Genomic DNA, 17,971 nt, shown 5'->3' with positions numbered 1-17,971 from the left:
GAGTTCCAGGTATTTGGTTTTAATTTGTTGGGTTGATTGGCCATTGTTGTATTTCTTCTTTGTGAGCTACCTAAATCTTTTGCCCTTTTCCAAGTTAAGTCCCGTGTCCTTCTGTTATTGAGTTGTAGAATTTCTTTTCTTTATATATTTTGAATACAAGAACTTTGACAGATATATGTGTTGTGAGTTATTTTCTTCTAGTCTGTGGTTTTCAAAGAACTTTAATATTTTTAATGCACAATTTAATAGAACACTCAGATGCTATGATGTCCATAGTCCATGAATGTCAACGCTTGTTGATAACTAACATTATCATGGCTCAGTATCATGGTCTTGATTTTCAACAGCCAATTAATTGCAATGTCTTAGTGCATAGTCATTTAGAAAGTTGCTTTATTTCAACTTCCTTCAAAGGCTGAATGTATCCAAGACAACTGGTCTCATCCTACATCACAGATGGCAACAGCAGGGGGTACAGTGGCCATTGTTTTACTTGCTTCCATGTAAAACCTAAACGTCCTAGAGACATGGCAGGTTGAACTCCAAAAACATAAAGAAGAATGCAAAGATTCATGCAAATTAAGGTCATAAGCCAGCTTGTTTTGCCTTGTGAAACATATGAAAATCGTTGCTACCCATTGCACAAAACATCTGTTGAAATGAGGTTTACAGCTTGAATGTTTTGAGATTGACTGTTTCTAAAACCCAAGATTGCCTGATGGGAAAGCAGATGGGCAATTTAGATAGTCTTATACTAACTCATTATTTCTTCTGAAACACAAACTTAATTTAGAAATTCAAAGACAGTGTATTGAGATATACAACTTCAGAAGTATAATGTTGGAAAGTGGTTAAGAGAACAGAGCCTTGCTTTGAAAAACTGATTAGGACAGAGCCTTATTTCTTAATATAGTAAACACAGGGAATTTGTAAAGAAATTGAATCTATACTTGAGTTCTAAGTATTCAGAATTTATTCTTTAAAATTACTTAAATATGTTAAAATAGTTTAAAAATATATTATCCTCCTTGTGGGCCTCATAAACACTGTCAAGCTTAGTTGAAAAATGTTAGTTTTACCCAAAAAAATTCATATAAAATAAATTTTACATCAGTAATCTTCCACAAATTGGAGCTTTTCAAGCTTTTTCCCCTGGAAAATATTTATAATTAGATTTTGTACTTTTCACATGTATTAGCATTATTTTCTATGGCTCAGAATTTCTTCAGGCTACTGAGATATAAAACTGTTGGTCTTTAAAATAAGAAACACCAGATTTCTGTGTGTTTTGGACACCAGAGTATCTGCTGTTAATTTTCCTGGCTCTTAGTGACTTTTTTTTAAGTGGCAGCTATTAATATGCCTCCATCTAGCAGAGCTTCCTACCCTCATTTAATTTTTGTTTTTAATCATCTGTGGGCTGAGAAAACAGTCAAGCTTGTGAGAATTATGTATAAATTCTGAGCCCATTATCTGAGTGAAGTATAGGACTTGCCACATGAATAAAGGACATGGACATCAACATTTATTTTGGTTGTTCCAATGATTTCAGCCTATTTTCTGGTTCTTGGCTACTTTTCAAAGAGTGAAGTGAAGTGAAGTGAAGTCGCTCAGTCGTGTCCGACTCTTTGCAACCCCATGGACTGTAGCCTACCGGGCTCCTCTGTCCATGGGATTTTCCAGGCAATAGTCCTGGAGTAGATTGCCATTTCCTTCTCCAGGCGATCTTCCCAACCCAGCGATTGAACCCGGGTCTCCCGCATTGTAGACAGACGCTTTACCGTTTCAAAGAGTATGGATTGTCAAATAAGAAATATGTTACTATTTAACTTAAAAAGGTGTTTTTCTCACTTTCATTATTTCAGAGATGAGAATTTGAAAGTTTCTGGGAAGCAGATTTTCAGTTAAGTAGAGAGACAAATATTTTAAATTTCACAAAAGAGGATAGTGAATGGAGCACTGTCCTGTGAGTCTGATCTTAGCTCCATGAATAGTCAGTTACATACTTCAATCCTCTGGACATCAGTGTCCTCATGGTCTCACACCTACTTATAGGAGTCTGGGGGTCTGTGGCTCTGTTTCCAGGGCTTCCTTTCCTTGTAGCTTGAGCAGAGGCTTATTAAAGAGACAACTTCCACACGAGTAGGAGTTTGGATGGAGTGACCTCTGAGGTGTATTCCCTTTTTAACATGAATACTTCTGTGAGTCACTTGTAGAAGATAATTCACTTGCATTGATTGGGTTAATTTTAAATACTCAAGGGCAATAGTAGTTTAGTTGCTCCCACCTGTCTTGTTCTGCTTTCCCAGTTTGATGAGTCTTGAGTTGAGAACATCATTCTCAAAAGCCACTGTTTTCTCTCTCCTTTCCTCAGGCCCCAGATCTAAAGCTGTTAAAAGTTTATGAAATGCATAAAGGGGGGCAGTTTCCAAATTGTCATATTAAGCTGGTTATACATTCTCTTTATAGCAACAATTCAGCCACTGAGAAAGAAGTTAATTAAAGGAAAACTTCATGGCTTGCTGTTTCAGGTAAAAAACAAACAGAAAGACCCAAACCCCTGTGATATTTGTTTACTGTGGGGAAGTTGTCCAGTTGGTGTAAGATTTTGAAGCTGTTATAATATATACTAATTTTAGTCATAAAGTTAAATAACTGACTTAGAAAAAGATGCTCTGGTGAACTTTGTCCTCTCATGCATTTTTGAAAGCATTTCGCAAAACAGGAGAGAACACTCATCAGTGAGTGGTTCCTAATAACATCTTTTAGAGAGGAAGCACCTCAGAATTTACTGTATCTATTAGAAAAGGGCCAGTTTTCTAAGCTTAGTCACCTCCCTTCTGAGACTCTTGAGTAGGCTTTGGTGGTTGTTGTCTCTTTTCTTTCCTGGTCGAACAAAGCTCTCAACTCCTTTCTGTCTGGATATCTCAGGATATCCATGGTGGAGTTAGATGTGTTTCTTTCCCTTATGACACTTGGTGAATTTCTCCTTTCTGTTCGTAAATGAAGAACATAAGGAACAGTAAGATTGGCACTGGAGGGAAGGGGCTGGAGGAGGAAAGAGAGAAGGGTGACATTTGCATGTATTTGTTCCCAGGGCATAATGCAGGAACATCTGTTTAAGCAGAAAAAAAATTCATGTCAGAGATTAAGCGAGGCAGAGTGCCCATAAAGCCCCTTACAGGAAGTTGAACAGGAAAAATCTCCATATCTAAATGTGCTTTAATCCTCTCAAGAACACCAGTTTTCTATTATAATGTAACTGATAGATATGTATCTACCTCTTCGAGGAAAGTCACAGTTTTCTTGCTATAAAATTTTCACAGACACCGTTTTCACTACTCTGAGTTATGTCTCCAACAAGCTTCTTTGGCCTCTGGCTGAAGATTTCAATGACAAAGCCATTTAGTTTCCTGTTACCGATCCTTGAATTTCATTCCTAGAATAAGTAATGGGGAAAATGCAATGAGAAGCTTACTATTATAAACTTGTTCCCTTAATGTAAAATACAAGATAAATGACTAGTCTATTTTCTCCCCCTCAGTTAACATCACATCTTTAATGTGTTCTGTATCTGTGACTCTTCCATCATCCTATTTTTGAATATACTCTACCATTTTCTCGTGACAGAGCTGTTTAGATGAGGAATTTCCTCACTGTGATCCCTTGTCCTGCACAGAAAGAATTAATCAATTTCTCCAGGAACAGCTGGTAAGTTTCAGCTTTTTGAAACTATGTTAGTGCCAGTTGTGAACCTACTGTGCGTGTATTTGTAAGTTAGACCTCTATGCTAATTTGCTTGAGAGATTATCAGATGAAGCAAGATACCTGTGTTCTTTTCTTTTTTAAGGCTTGCATGCCTGATTTTACTTTTTATTTAAGATTCATTTGTTATTTATTTTTGGCTGTGCTGGGTCTTCATTGCTGTGTGTAGGCTTTCTCTGATTGCGGTGAGCAGGGAGCAGGTGCTGCTCTTCCCTGAGGTGTACGGGCTTCTCACTGGGGTGGCTGCCCCTGTGGCTCCCTTCAGCCTCTAGGTGCGAGGTCCTCAGTAGCGTGGCTCCAAAGCTGGAGCGCTGACTCAGTAGTTGTGGTGCATGGGCTGAGTTGCTCTGTTGCACGTGGGACCTTCCCAGATCAGGAATCGAACCTGTCTCTCCTGCTTTAGCAGTTGGAGTCTTAACCACTAGACCACCGGGGAAGCCCTATTATTATTTTTTTCTTTATTATGTGCACACACACAATTCTGATAGGCCCTAGGAAATGGTACTATTTAAAACTTTTTGATTATAGTATCATAAAGAAGAATTATATAACCACACTTGCCCCTCATATTTCTTTCCCCCAAACTTTTGTTTATATGAAAGCATTTATTATTGGGAATTGGTGTTACCATTCTATTAAATTATTGAAAAGTAATTTTTAATAAGTATTACATCTTACTCATGAGGTATACATCTCAATTCAGAGCATGAAAGCTTTGTTACTTTGATGTCATTTATTTTCTTCTTGATCTCTCTTGTGGGAGGACAATAATATTCTTTCTGATTCTGGAGATGAAAAGAGTAGATTATGAAATATGTTACAGCCCTTTGGAAAGCTAATAGTACTTGATTTTCTGTTCAGAAGCAGCATTGCCATAAAAGATATAGTGGTCCAGAAGCAAGAATACATCAGCTACTCTTGGCCTTCAAACACACACGCTGGTACACACCTCTGCTAGGTAAGCGTGGATGGCCCCTCTCCTATACCCTGTTAGACGCCAGTGGAGGTGGGTGTTTTTTTGAAAGGGAAAATAATCAGTTATTGGGAAGATTGGCTGCAAGAGGGAATGGCAACCCACTCCAGTATTCTTGCCTGGGAAAGCTCATGGACAGAGGAGCCTGGTGGGCTACAGTCCATGGGGTCTCCGAGAGTTGGACATGACTTAGTGACTAAACAGCAATATATAGCAAAGATTGTTGAAAGCTTATATGTTTATCCCTGAATTCAGTCAGTCAACTTATATTTGAGCACCTACTCTGTGTAAGGTACTGTATTGTATATTGATATAATAAAGAGTAATCCCTAAAACGGCTCACAGACTATGAAGGGAAATAAGACTTGGGGTCAGAGAAGGCTCTGCAGAAGAAATGAGTGTTCAGCTGGGCACCGAAAGACAAGTTGCATTTGGAAGAGCAAAAAGCATGGGAAAGAGTATTCCAATGGAGAAAATAACAGAGTTGGGGGAAAAGAAGAATGCAAAGCTGTAAGAGAAGAGTTCAAGCTGGACAAGCCACTTTGGAAATAAGAGGACTTGGGTCAGGGTACAGTTGAATGTAAGTTTGGAGCAGGTTCACTTCAATGCCAGGCTAAGGAGAATGAACCTTCTCTTAGGAGATGCTCAAAACTGGGGCATCTCTCATCACAACATAGATGTGCTTTGAAAGTAAAAGCTAACGGTTGGTTCAGAAAGGATAAAAGAAATGGATGATAAAATAACTTTACGAAGAAATAAAAAGTAAGTAGAGTGATAGGTGGATCATTTCAACTAGAAAAGGGAAAACTGCCGCCACAGCTAACGAGTGACCAGTTCATGTAGGACAATAGATGAGCACTTGCTCTCTAGGGATGATGTTACCCACAGGAACCCAGTGATCATAACAAGGGCACTGAAGGAGAGCCCCCTATGTGCCAGGCACAGGTCTCTGCTCTGAGCATACCTCTTAATTCCTTTAATCCTCACTATATCCCTGTGAGGTAGATGCTACTGTAACTGCCATTTTAGAAATAAGGTAACAGGAACACTGAGTTAGGAACTTGCCTCAGGTCACATGGCACTTCATGTGTAAGTAAACTGGGGCTCAGAGTGGGTTAGTTATTTATCTGAGATCTTCCCTGGTGGCTCAGACTACCGGTAAAGCGTCTGCCTGCAATGGGGGAGACCTGGGTTCGATTCCTGGGTCAGGAAGATCCCCTGGAGAAGGAAATGAAAATCCACTCCAGCACTCTTGCCTGGAAAATCCCATGGACGGAGGAGCCTGATAGGCTACAGTCCATGGGGTCGCAAAGAGTCGGACATGACTGAGCGACTTCACTTTCGCAAAACTGTACATGGCAGAGTCAGTCAGACTTTGACTAGAGCATTGTGATTGATTCCAAAGTCTATGTTTTTTCTATTAAATTCTGCTGCTTCTTGTACTCAGAAAAACATAACAAGACAGTTTCCACACCCAGAAAAAATTGTCATCCTATTTCCTGCACTCTCTAATGGACAGGGAAGTCTGCTGTGCTGCAGTCCATACGGTCTTGTCCATAAGAGTCGGACATGACTTAGAGCTGAACAACAAAAACAAAGACAATGTCGAACTATTTTCTCTTCAGCAGTTGGTAAACCGTTTCTGTAAAGAGCCAGATAGTAAATATTTGAAGTTTTGCAGGCTATATGGTTTCTGCAACAACTACTCAGCTTTGCTGTTGTAGCACACAAGCAACCACCCTTGGATGATGCTGGATGAATGGGTGTGGCTATGTCCCAATAAAACTTTATTTACAAAAACAGGTGGCTGGCTGGATTTTGCTTGTAACAGCAAGTTGTTGTTGAAACCTCTAGTTGCTTACTAGGCAAGGATTTCTCTTTCCCCTCCTCCACTCATACTCCTCCTTGAAAAAAAGAAAGGCATGAAAATTTAGGGGGTGGGGGATTATGTTAAAATATTAATAAAACTGAATTGATTTTTGCTGTCTCAGAAATGGTCTCATCTCCAAAGAAGAAATTTTTGGAGAGTCCCTCCAAAGATTTTGAATTTTGTGGCATCTGCATTTGAACCGTTAATTTCTATTTTTATTTTTTTCTCTTCTAATGCAGATGCCTTGCATCTGGATAGTTTTACAGCAGTTCCAAGACTAGAACTGACACCTTTCTCATGTGTGGCCAACCTAATCCATGCTTCACATGAAAGGCCCAGATATGAAGAAATAGAGGATTGTGCTTTGGCTGTGACTGAAAGACACAGGTAAGCTAAAAGGGCAGACTGTACTTACTCTGCTTTTCGGGGTGGGGGGGTGGCCTCTTTCCGTTGCCTACCTTTTTAATCAGTTAGATTTTCATATCCTCAGATTGTAACACCTTTATTGTGGAATTCTTATTGTGTAACTTGCCTAACTTTCTGAAAATCAATAATTTAAAACAAAGATACCTCTATAGTTTGCTCCATAGCTCTTTTGAATTTCATAATATCCATCCTAAAAGTGTAAAAGATAAGCTATTTAAAATGTTTCCCAGTTTTTAGGAATATATTCTGTACTACTAATTTAACTTATTCTGCTAGGTTTTGATCCTAATTCTGTTCCTTCACACTCCAGGTGAATAAGTCTTTGAGAATCTACCCCTGTGCCCCTCTTCCTGCACCCAAAGCTCCTCTGAGTTTACTCAACTTTATAAGTACACAGATTGATCTTCCTTAGGAAAAGTTCAGAAAAGGCAGTGGAATTTGTGAGCACTGTCCACTCCACTGAAATTTCCTATCTCTACCAAGGGGTCAGGAAGCGAGACTTTGAATTGCAAATACTTCATTTTCATTTGGGGCTGGATTCTCTATGGTTATAACCTCTCTCTGATGGAACTTGGAGCTCTCTTTCATCATGTCTCACTGAAGGCATGAACTTAATTAGATATTTGGTAAAATTGGGGTGGGGAAGGAAAATGATATGATAGATTAGTATCTGCTGAAATTTGCAAGTTTTCCACTTGTAGTAAGGAACTTTACTTTGTGTTGTTAGGTGCCCTGGCCGTTCAGCTGGTCCCCACCCAGGAACAGATCTTTCAGGTTGCATCAGGATGAATAATGACCTAAGTATGGAAGTGAGTACTGGACTATATTTCAGCTTCATTTTTTAGCTCTCCCATATCCTGATCCTCTTCCATTGGTGTTCTTTTTTTTTTTTTTTAATATTATAGACTCTTATAAGTATTATAGACTTTTTCAAGTACAAGTCTTATATCACAAAATTCAGATGCATGAGAAATGTCTGTTTGCCTTTGATACCGTATAGGGAGCTTTCTACCCTCTTCTGTAGTGTAAACTCAAGAAAATATAAACAAAAGGATATTTTCATGAAGTGTGATGAACTTTTTATTTGAGAGGTGGAGTTTGGGACTTAAATTCTCTATTAACTGCAAGAAGTCTCAGGTCTCATTGACTCTCTGAGAATTGAGGTCAAGGCTAGATAATCTTTGAGGTGTTGTACTTTGCTGTACAAAGTAAGGCAATGCCCAAGGAGCAATCACTGCCTCAGTTAGGGGCTCATAGTACTTCCTCTGTATCCAAGAAGAGAATACTAAGTAGCTGGTGAAGTAAAAAAGTGAACGTGATGGTAACTCAGTGATGTCCGATTCTCTGTAACTCCATGGACTGTAGCCTGCCAGGTTTCTCTGTCCCTGGGATTTTCCAGGCAAGAATACTGGAGTGGATAGCCATTTCCTTCTCCAGGGGATTTTCCCAGCCTCGAACCTGGGTCTCCTGCATTTGTAGGCAGACTCTTTACCATCTGTCACCAGGGAATCCCCAAGTCACTGAGGGCTCAGGTAAATACCCCAGGTCATGGAGATGTGTCTGAAGTACCTTTCTCCGGCAGCAGGCTGAGCCTGAGGGAACATGATCTTCTCAACCAAATGGAATAGACAGTTCTGTTTCAGAATCTGAAAATCCATCACTCTTTTTTTTTAAAGATTTATTCTGATATATTTCTCATATCAAACAATTCATCAATTAAAATTGTTCAATTAAATGTTCTTAAAAATATTCGGAGTTGTGTAACCATCATCGCAATCAACTTTTGAACATTTTGATGCTCCTAGAAGCATGACTATTAGGAGTCTATTTCTATCTCTGACCCCTACCCCGACTCCCACTCTGCCCCACTCTTGGCAGCTACTACTTTCTGCCTCTATAGATTTGCCTGTTCTGGCTATCTCATGTGAACGGAATAATACAATACTTCTTGTATTGTGACTTCTTGTGACTAGCTTCTTTCATTTAGTATAATGTTTTTAAGGCTCATCCATGTTTGTAGCATGTCATCAACACTTCCTTTTTATGACCACATATTTCACTGTATGAATATGCTATGTGTTGTTTATGCGTTCACCATTGATAAGAGCTTGAGTTATTTCTACTTTTTATCATGAACAACATCACTATGAATGTTGATGTAAAACATTTTGTGTAAATATATGTTTTCAGCTCTTCTGAGTATACATCTGCTGTAGCGTGTGTGCTCAGTGATTTCTGACTCTTTGTGACCCCATGGACTGTAATCCACCAGGCTCCTCTGTCCATGAAATTTTCCAGGCAAGAATACTGGAGTGAGTTGCCATTCCTACTCCAGGGGATCTTCTTGACCCAGGGATTCAACCTGTGTTTCTTGCATCTCCTGCATTGGCAGGCAGATTCTTTACCACTGTGCCACCTGGGGTACCCCATATATCAACAAGTGGAATTATTGCACCATAGAGGCTTCCCTGGTGGCTCAGACGGTAAAGAATCTGCCTGCAATGTGGGAGACCTGGCTTCGATCCCTGGGTTGGGAAGATCCCCTGGAGGAGAGCATGGCAACACACTCCAATATTCTTGCCTGGAGAATCCCCATGGACAGAGGAGCCTGGCGGGCTACAGTCCCTGGAATCACAGAGTCAGACACGACTGAGCGACTCAGCACAGCACAGGGTCACTCTATGTTTAACACTTTGAGGAGTTAAAATCTGCAAAGCAGATTTCCAAAGCAGCTATACCATTTTACATTCTCACCAATAGTGTATGAAGATTTCAATTTCTCTATATTCTTATCAACCCTTGTCTATCCTTTTTTCTTAGTTTACTTAGAAAATGTTTTTCTCTTATACTAGAACATAGTTGATTTAAAACATGTTAGTTTCAGGTGTACAGCAAAGTGATTCAGTTATACATATACATGTATCTATTTTTTGGGGGGGGGTCTTTTTAATTATAGGTATCAGTGGATGCAAAGTTGTATCTGATTGTGGTTTTCATATGCATTTCCTAATGACAAATGACGTTGAACATCTTCTCATGTACTCATTGGCCATATGTATATCTTCTTTAGAGATACGTCAACAGATCTTTTTTTGCCCACTGGGAAAAAAAATGAGTTTGTTTTTTAATTGAGTTATACGAGTTGTTCTTATTCTTCCGTTTAAGTGTATGTATCTGACATTTTCCTCTCCCTTAGTACCCCATCCTATTGAGTAGTTAAGAGAAGGAAAGAAAAAGGAAATGAATCTGTTTTGCTATTACTTAGCAGTTCTTGTAAAGTTTTAATAAAGGAAGTTGAACTTGGAAGCTTACAGGATGTCTGGTTATTAGTAATTTCCCTTTTATCTGGTATTGATTTCACCAAGAAGGCGGAAGGAACCAACATTAGTTGTCTACCAGGTACACAACTGTAGGAAAGCATTTCTATATACTAATTTTGTCTGCAACTTTGAATGGTATTCTCTGCTTCTGCCATCAAGGCAACTGAAATTCAGAGAGGTTAAATAACTTAACCAGGATCACTCAACTAGTAAGTAGGAAACCTGGGCTGCAAATTCAGGTTTGTCAAGCTTCAGAGATTAACTGCTTCTTACAACTCCTCTTACATGACATTGAATTTAGACATTTCAATCATGATAATTACTCATAGTTACCTTGAAAGTATTTTTTTGGCTGAGAAACAAATGTGCTTCCTTATGTATCAAAAAGGAGCTCCTAAACCATCCTTATTAGAATATGTGACCGAGTTATCTTGTCTTTTTATTATTTATTCTCCATCAGGTGTTAGTTGTGTTATGTGGGATCTTTCGTTGTGGCAAGTGGGCGTCTCTCTGATTGTGGCATGCGGGCTCAGTAATTGTGGTAGGTGGGCTTAGTTGCCCCATGGCATATGGGATCTTAGTTCCCTGACCAGGGATAGAACCTGAGTCCCCTGCATTAGGAAGCAGATTCTTGACCACAGGGCTAGCAGGGAAGTCCCAGTTATTTTGTCTTGACACGCATGAAGAAATAGGAGCTAACACAGAACATAGGTCAAATGCTCCTAGGGAAATATAGAGATTCCCTGAGGGTTTTCTGCTGCCTCTAGGCCGTGTCTTCCGTGGGCCCCAGGAACTAGCCAGCCAGGTGCGCCCTGCAGCTGTTCTCAACTATTTCCACCTTTTCCCTTTCCCTCTGCTTCACTGAAGAATCCTTGCAGCCTGCTCACTCCCTCATGCCTGTCCCCTGAGCAAATCCCTACCCGCTACCCTGTCATACCCTCCCACACCCGTCTTTTAAACAAATACAATGCTCTCCTTAGACAGTGCTTGTCAAAGCATCCTCATTAATAGGAATTAAAATTAAATATGAGATTAAAATTACAAAGCATCTAATCCATGTTTATCCCAGTGACCCATAAATCATGTTTCCTTAACTCTTCAGCTTCAAACTTTCAGAATTTCATCACTCTTGAGGACCTTCATAGCAAGCAACTTACCCTGGTATTCAAGCTTTTCTCTAATCTGACTGCAGTCTTCACCTTCACCCTTTCCTCATCCCTGCCTTATAGTTGTCCCTAAATGTCAGCCGAGCCATGTGGTCTGCATTGTCGGAATATATCACACCAAGTTGTTTATGCTGTTTCTCTGCCCCAAACACTTAACAATCCTCCGTTTATCAAATTCCATGTGACTGTCAAGGCCCATTCCAAAGACTTTTCTTGTGATAGAAATATTTGCAGTCAAGCATCTCTAGTCCTTTATCTTCTTCTTTTTTTTTAGATTTTTTTCATGTGGAAAATTTTTAAAGTCTTTATTGAATTTTATTAGTTTGTCACAGTATTGCTTCTGTTTTATGTTTTGGGTTTTTTGTTTTTTTTTGTCCTGAGGCATGTGGGATCTTAACTCTCCAACAGCCTGCACTGGACTCCCCAAGGAAGACCTCTTTAGTCCTTCTTGAGATTGAAATCAGTACGAATTAGAAGTTGAGAGATGAGGGTTTACCCTGGTTCTCCCTCTCTGCAATTGTGGAAAAGTCTTATTCAGATCTCAGTTTCTTCATTTCTCAACTATTCCACTTGGGAAAAAATAAGTTTACCCTTTTCTTTTAGACCCCAGTAACTGTGTACCTCTTGTCTATATTTTTGGTTACATTGTAGTTCTTTGTTTTCTTATGTGTTTTCCCGTATCAGGTTATTAGCTTGGTATAGAATGCCTTTGGCCATTAACCAATGTCCACCTAGCATCCTGAATAGATTTGGTATATGGTAGCTATCCTATTAATATTTGGTGAATGCCTGTTTACTTCTTCATTTTTGTATCCCCTATAGGGTCTATTTAAAACATTGAGAGTGAGCACCCAGTGAACTTGTTCAAGTGACAGTCTTGCCCTATTGCTTTCTGACTGGTGTTCCTGAGAACTATTTTTTATTCCTCTCCTGTATTCATAGAGATAGCTATGTTCTAGCCTCTTTTGCAGAAAGCACAGAATGAGCATCAGTATTCACAGGAGAATTTTGGGGTGAGCAGAGGACTCTAGCAAGATTAACATCTCAAAAAGAACATCTCAGTAAAATAATTTGGGGTCCAATTTGGGGCATTCTTGGGAAGAACAGAACTATTTTACTGGCTCAGTGAAATCTACTTATTTGGAATATTTTAAAGAGAGGAAAAAAAGAAATTATTTCCAGTCCTTCTCTTTTAGAGGCTCAGACTAAAATATTTATGAGAGAAATTTTTACAGTACCTGAGTCATACTTCAAAACAATGCCAGGGTAGTTTTAGTGGGTAACAGTGTCAATGAAACAGGTTGATAATTGTTGAATCTACAAAATAGGTACACAAGGGTGGCTGTTCTATTCTGTCTACTTTTGTATTTATTTGAAATATTCCCCAATAGTGACTTAGAATTTTTAGCCACATAGCATGCTGCTGCTGCTGCTGCTAAGTCACTTCAGTCGTGTCTGACTCTGCGTGACCCCATAGACGGTAGCCCACCAGGCTCCCCCGTCCCTGGGATTCTCCAGGCAAGAACACTGGAGTGGGTTGCCATTTCCTTCTCCAGTGCATGAAGGTGAAAAGTGAAAGTGAAGTCGCTCAGTTGTGTCCAACTCTTCCAGACCCCATGGACTGCAGCCCACCAGGCTCCTCCACCCATGGGATTCTCCAGGCAAGAGTACTGGAGTGGGTTGCCATTGCCTCTCCAAGCCACATAGCCTAGGCTTTGGAATTAAGCAGGTGTGGTTTTAAACTGGCTCTGTTACTTATTATCTGTGTGACCTTGGACAAGTGGCTCAACCTCTTTCAGTTTGCTTGCGTCCCTTGTGAAACAGAGATATTAGTTTGCAGAGTTCTTCTGAGAATTCAAATACATACACATACATATATTACGCATACACACACACACAGATATATATATCTGCACATACGTATACATATATTATGTATATACACATATCTATATATATCTGCAACTGTTAAGTTCTGCTCTAACCAGTCCATGGGAAAAAAACAGGTTTGTTTAGAGAAACAAACTGTTCATATTTAGAGAAAAGGCAAATCTCAGTGCTCTGTCTCCTCACTTGCTGGTGAAGAGGAAGCTCTCTTTGTTTCATGAGGTCAACAAGAAACAGAAGAACATTTGTTTTTCCAAGAACCTATGTTGATGCCTGGGCTTCCCTGGTGGCTCAAACAGTAAAGAATCTGCCTGCAATACAAGAGACCCTGGTTTGATCCCTGGTTCACGAAGATCTCCTGGAGAAGGAAATGACAACTCACTCCAGTATTCTTACCTGGAGAACTCCATGGACTGATGAGCCTGGTGGGCTACAGTCCAAGGGGTCCCAAAGAGTCGTACACGACTGAGCAACTAACCGTTTCATACTGATGCCTACCAGTATACCCCAATGTCCTTCTGACCTCACCAACCAGTGGGTCCCAGGAAAAGGGACTTCACCTGAGAGACTGTTGGAGAAGGCAGGTGGTTTCACCACTCCCATCCCTGCAGTCCTTTCTGTTTGCTGTCCCCACTGGCCACAGGCCCTGCCTGCTCCCCTGCTGACCTCCTCAGAACACTGTGTCTGGACTTTTGGTAATCTCCTCACCCTGGCCAGTGGGCAGAAGTCTCTTCCTTCTTGTTCCAGCACTTTAAGGATCCTACTGTAGTGTCGGGTGGACTGCTTGTGACTTAGTCATTGAAATTATCCTTTGCTTTTCAAGACAAATGGATAATGCAGCAGTGCTGCAGAACAGTACAGTCTCCCACTGAGTTGATGCTTGCTGCTCTCTTCCACAGCTAGACCTAGCAGTTTATTTAGCCCAACTTTCTCCATTCTTCCTCACTCCTGGCGATTTCTATTTCTCTCAGGCCTAAGTTGTCTCTCCTTATAATCTATCTTTCTTTCCTTATTCACTCCTCCCACCACTGAGTCTGAATAGCAACCAAAGGATTTCTGGGCCTTTGCAAAACTGCATTCATGATTAGGTGCCTGTGTGTGTCCCCCAACACTCCAAGAATTAAGATGGTTCATGAAAATCCTGGGACATCCCTGGTGGTCCAGTGGTTAAGACTCCACCTTACTGCTTCAGTGGGTTGCAGGTTCAAACCCTGGTCAGGAAAGTAAAATCCTGCATGCTGTGTAGTATGACCAGAAAAATTTGGGGGGAGCTTCCCGGGTGGTGCTAGTGGTAAAAAACCAGTCCATCAGTGCAGGAGATGTAAGAGATGAGGGTTTGATCCCTGGGTTGGGAAGATCCCCTGGAGGGGCCATGGCAACTCACTCCAGTATTCTTGCCTGGAGAATCCCATGGACAGAGGAGCCTAGTGGGCTGCAGTCCATGGGGCCTCAAAGAGTCAGACATGACTGAAGAGACTTAGCACCATGAAATGAAACTGATTCTCCCCTCTACCTACCTGAGTCTTAGATTTTACCTCAACAAGACTCTTTATAACATATTAAAGTACCTGGTTCATAGTAAACACTCGGGAAATAGCAACTGTAACTGTCACCCAAAATCAGGATTATTAATAGCATGAAGCTCAGAGGATATAGGTTAAAGGATATGAAGATGAATTTTTGTTTTCCATTTGACTGGTAAAAAAAGTACACAGTAAATATTAAGTGTTTTGCTATCCCTTTGAGATCTCCTTCATGTAATTACATGGTTTTGCCTCAGATGTACTATCACTAGAAAAGGGTGATTTATGAGGCAAAGTACAGAATCCACTTAAAAATATCTCAGATTTTCTGGCCATTGTCTGTCCTGTTCTCTCAAGCTGTGTGTGGGTGCAGCTTTAATAACCTTAGAGAATAAATAAATTGCCAGTTGCAAAATTGGAACATGTAAAAGTTGGCTGATAACTATATTACAAATGAACCTCGAAGTGGTGGGTGTGTCCTGTAGGTCTGAAGGTGTGGTGTCCTTTTAGTTAGAAACTGGAAAAAAAAAAAAAAAGCTTGTGAAGAAATTTAGTTTTATTTAGGTTACAGCAGAAGGCAATGGCAACGCACTCCAGTACTCTTGCCTGGAAGATCCCATGGATGGAGGAGCCTGGTGGGCTGCAGTCCATGGGGTCGCTAAGAGCTGGACAAGACCGAGCAACTTCACTTTCACTTTTCACTTTCATGCATTGGAGAAGGAAATGGCAGCCCACTCCAGGGTTCTTGCCTGGAGAATCCCAGGGACGGGGGAGCCTGGTGGGCTGCCGTCTATGGGGTTACACAGAGACAGACACGACTGAAGCGACTTAGCAGCAGCAGCAGCAGCAGGTTACAGCAGTTAATATCTTTTGATGTTCAGTTTTACATTCTTTTCTTTCTAGAAGATTGAAACTTTGACTCCAAGTCAAGGGCATTTTTTTTTTTTAAGTTAGAATGAAATAAGTCTATATAGACTCCTTTTGTTCAGTTTTTTTTTTTTCTCACAAAATCATATTACTTTACTTGAGTAGTGTCAATTGTCTAAAATGGATCTAAAAGTAAAAGTTACACTGATAACACAAATGTTTCTTAGTGGAAGGGATTTTGATCATAAAAATCTATGGGTAAAATAGCATTTCATCTAAAAGAGTAACCCTGGAAGATTATGTAGGCCTATTAATTGCCCTTACTGATACTGATAGCGCTTCCCTGGTAGCTCAGATGGTAAAGAACCTGCCTGCAATGAAGGAGACTGGAGTTTGATCTCTGGGTTGGGAAGATCCCTGGAGAAGGGAATGGCTAGCCTCTCCGGTATTCTTGCCTGGAGAATTCCATGGACAGAGGAGCCTGGTGGGCTACAGTCCATGGGGTGGCAAAGAGTTGGACACGATTGAGCAACTAACACTTTCACTTCACTTTCAATATCTTAGAAGCTATTTCTTCATATTTTCTGACTGAATATTAATGCTGCTGTATGTATGTGAGAAAGCTGAAGTGAGAGGGGGGGAATGTGTGTGTATGTGTCTTGCATTTGCTGACCCAGTCTGCGGGAGAATATCTCGCTTTGTTCCGTAAGTACGTTGGCTACCCCACCCTTACCCTACATTAGACTTTTACTGTCAAAAGCAAATGAGCTGCACCACAGATTTTCATGTAAATGTTATGCAGGTTCCTATTTGAATGGCTTGAACAGGAAGAACATGCTTCCTGCTCTAGGCTGTCAGCATGTGTTAGACTCATTGATGTGAGCCAATCTTGTGCTGTAAGTAAGTCTCTCTCTTCTGAGCTTTCTCTTTCTTGCACGTAGTCAGTTTCTCGATTTTCCTTGGTTTTAAGATATATCCAGTAAATTATCTTTTTTTATAATCTGTCTAGATCCTGCAGTTGTTGTGTGTGTTAGGTTCTCCTGTGGGCTCAGGAAACTGGTTTGAATAGGGGCACCTTTTGAAACTGGGAGAAAAGAGCATAATTGTAGAAAGTGTTTGCTGAGTTATTTTTCACCCCCCATTTCACACACACAGACACCCTGAGGGGCTATATCTCCAACTTTCATTAACTATAACTCTAAATTTTGAAAAATAAAAATCTCCTTCTTTGGTTTGGCTCTTCCTCTAAGGAGGAAAAAAATGTTAGCTGAATATATGAAAATCTAGGATTGAGGTATGTTGTGTATTAGGTTGTTTTTTTGATCAGTGAGATTTATAATGATTCATGAATTGGGACTAATATCTAGTAATATCCAATATCTTTGCAACAGAACAATGTAGTAATATATGGCTACTAAATACATAATGTTTATCCAAAATAACAGAATTGTTACTTACTTAATAAATATTTTATGTTTACCAGTTTCACATAAAAATTAGGATAAAAGAAGGGCTTTACACAGAGCATTATGACAGATGAGACTCATTTTAACATAATGTATTTTTGCTGTACTTATTATTTTGATTTTAAATAATTAGAATTTTTAGGAAAACAATCTATAGAAATAATGTTTTGTCTTTCCTTTAATATTGGAAATCAGTTTAATTCAATAGAAAATAGCTACATTCGCTTTCACACCTCTTAAATTCAAATATAAAGTTTCATGCCCAATTGGTATAAAAAGGAATTTTTCCTGACGAACTTAGGTTTTTAGTTAGTGCAGTATAATTATGGCATATATTATTGTTATTTATAACACAGTAATAAGTGCTATTTCAAGTCACATATAATAATAGATTTCTATGTTATAAAGTGTTAAATGGGCCTGATTTTTTTTATTATTATTATTAAGGCCTCAATGCTCATTGATTTTTATGGAGGGTACTCAATGAAACTGAAGAATGTTTAAATTTTTCCTATTTTACAGCTTCATTTTCTTACATATGTATTGGTAGATAGTTAAATAAGCATATAATAATTACTAGTACAATATATTTAAATATGTCAAGGACAGAGCCAATATCATTTAACTACCAATGGTATATAAGGTACAATTTCTCTTCAAAATTCAATGCACATATTTTCCTACTCTGTTCTGTGCATACTTTCCTCT

The 17,971-nt window shown here is 39.6% G+C and overlaps 1 protein-coding gene across 1 annotated transcript in view; it reads left to right on the top strand.

The window, feature by feature from the left end:
* The window catches only part of IRAG2 (inositol 1,4,5-triphosphate receptor associated 2), a 112,035-nt gene that overhangs the window by 62,640 nt on the left and 31,424 nt on the right, over nt 1-17,971 (top strand). The window contains exons 20-24 of the mRNA XM_027967817.3: nt 2,470-2,531; nt 3,631-3,711; nt 4,627-4,723; nt 6,848-6,995; nt 7,762-7,843. Coding sequence (XP_027823618.2) covers nt 2,470-2,531; nt 3,631-3,711; nt 4,627-4,723; nt 6,848-6,995; nt 7,762-7,843 — 470 coding nt within the window. The remainder of the gene's footprint in view (nt 1-2,469; nt 2,532-3,630; nt 3,712-4,626; nt 4,724-6,847; nt 6,996-7,761; nt 7,844-17,971) is intronic.

The sequence above is a fragment of the Ovis aries genome, chromosome 3, assembly GCF_016772045.2.
Source record: "Ovis aries strain OAR_USU_Benz2616 breed Rambouillet chromosome 3, ARS-UI_Ramb_v3.0, whole genome shotgun sequence".
In the NCBI taxonomy this organism is placed as follows: domain Eukaryota; kingdom Metazoa; phylum Chordata; class Mammalia; order Artiodactyla; family Bovidae; genus Ovis; species Ovis aries.
Note: the sequence above shows the minus strand (reverse complement) of the source record. Positions and strands in the feature narration are given on the sequence as shown.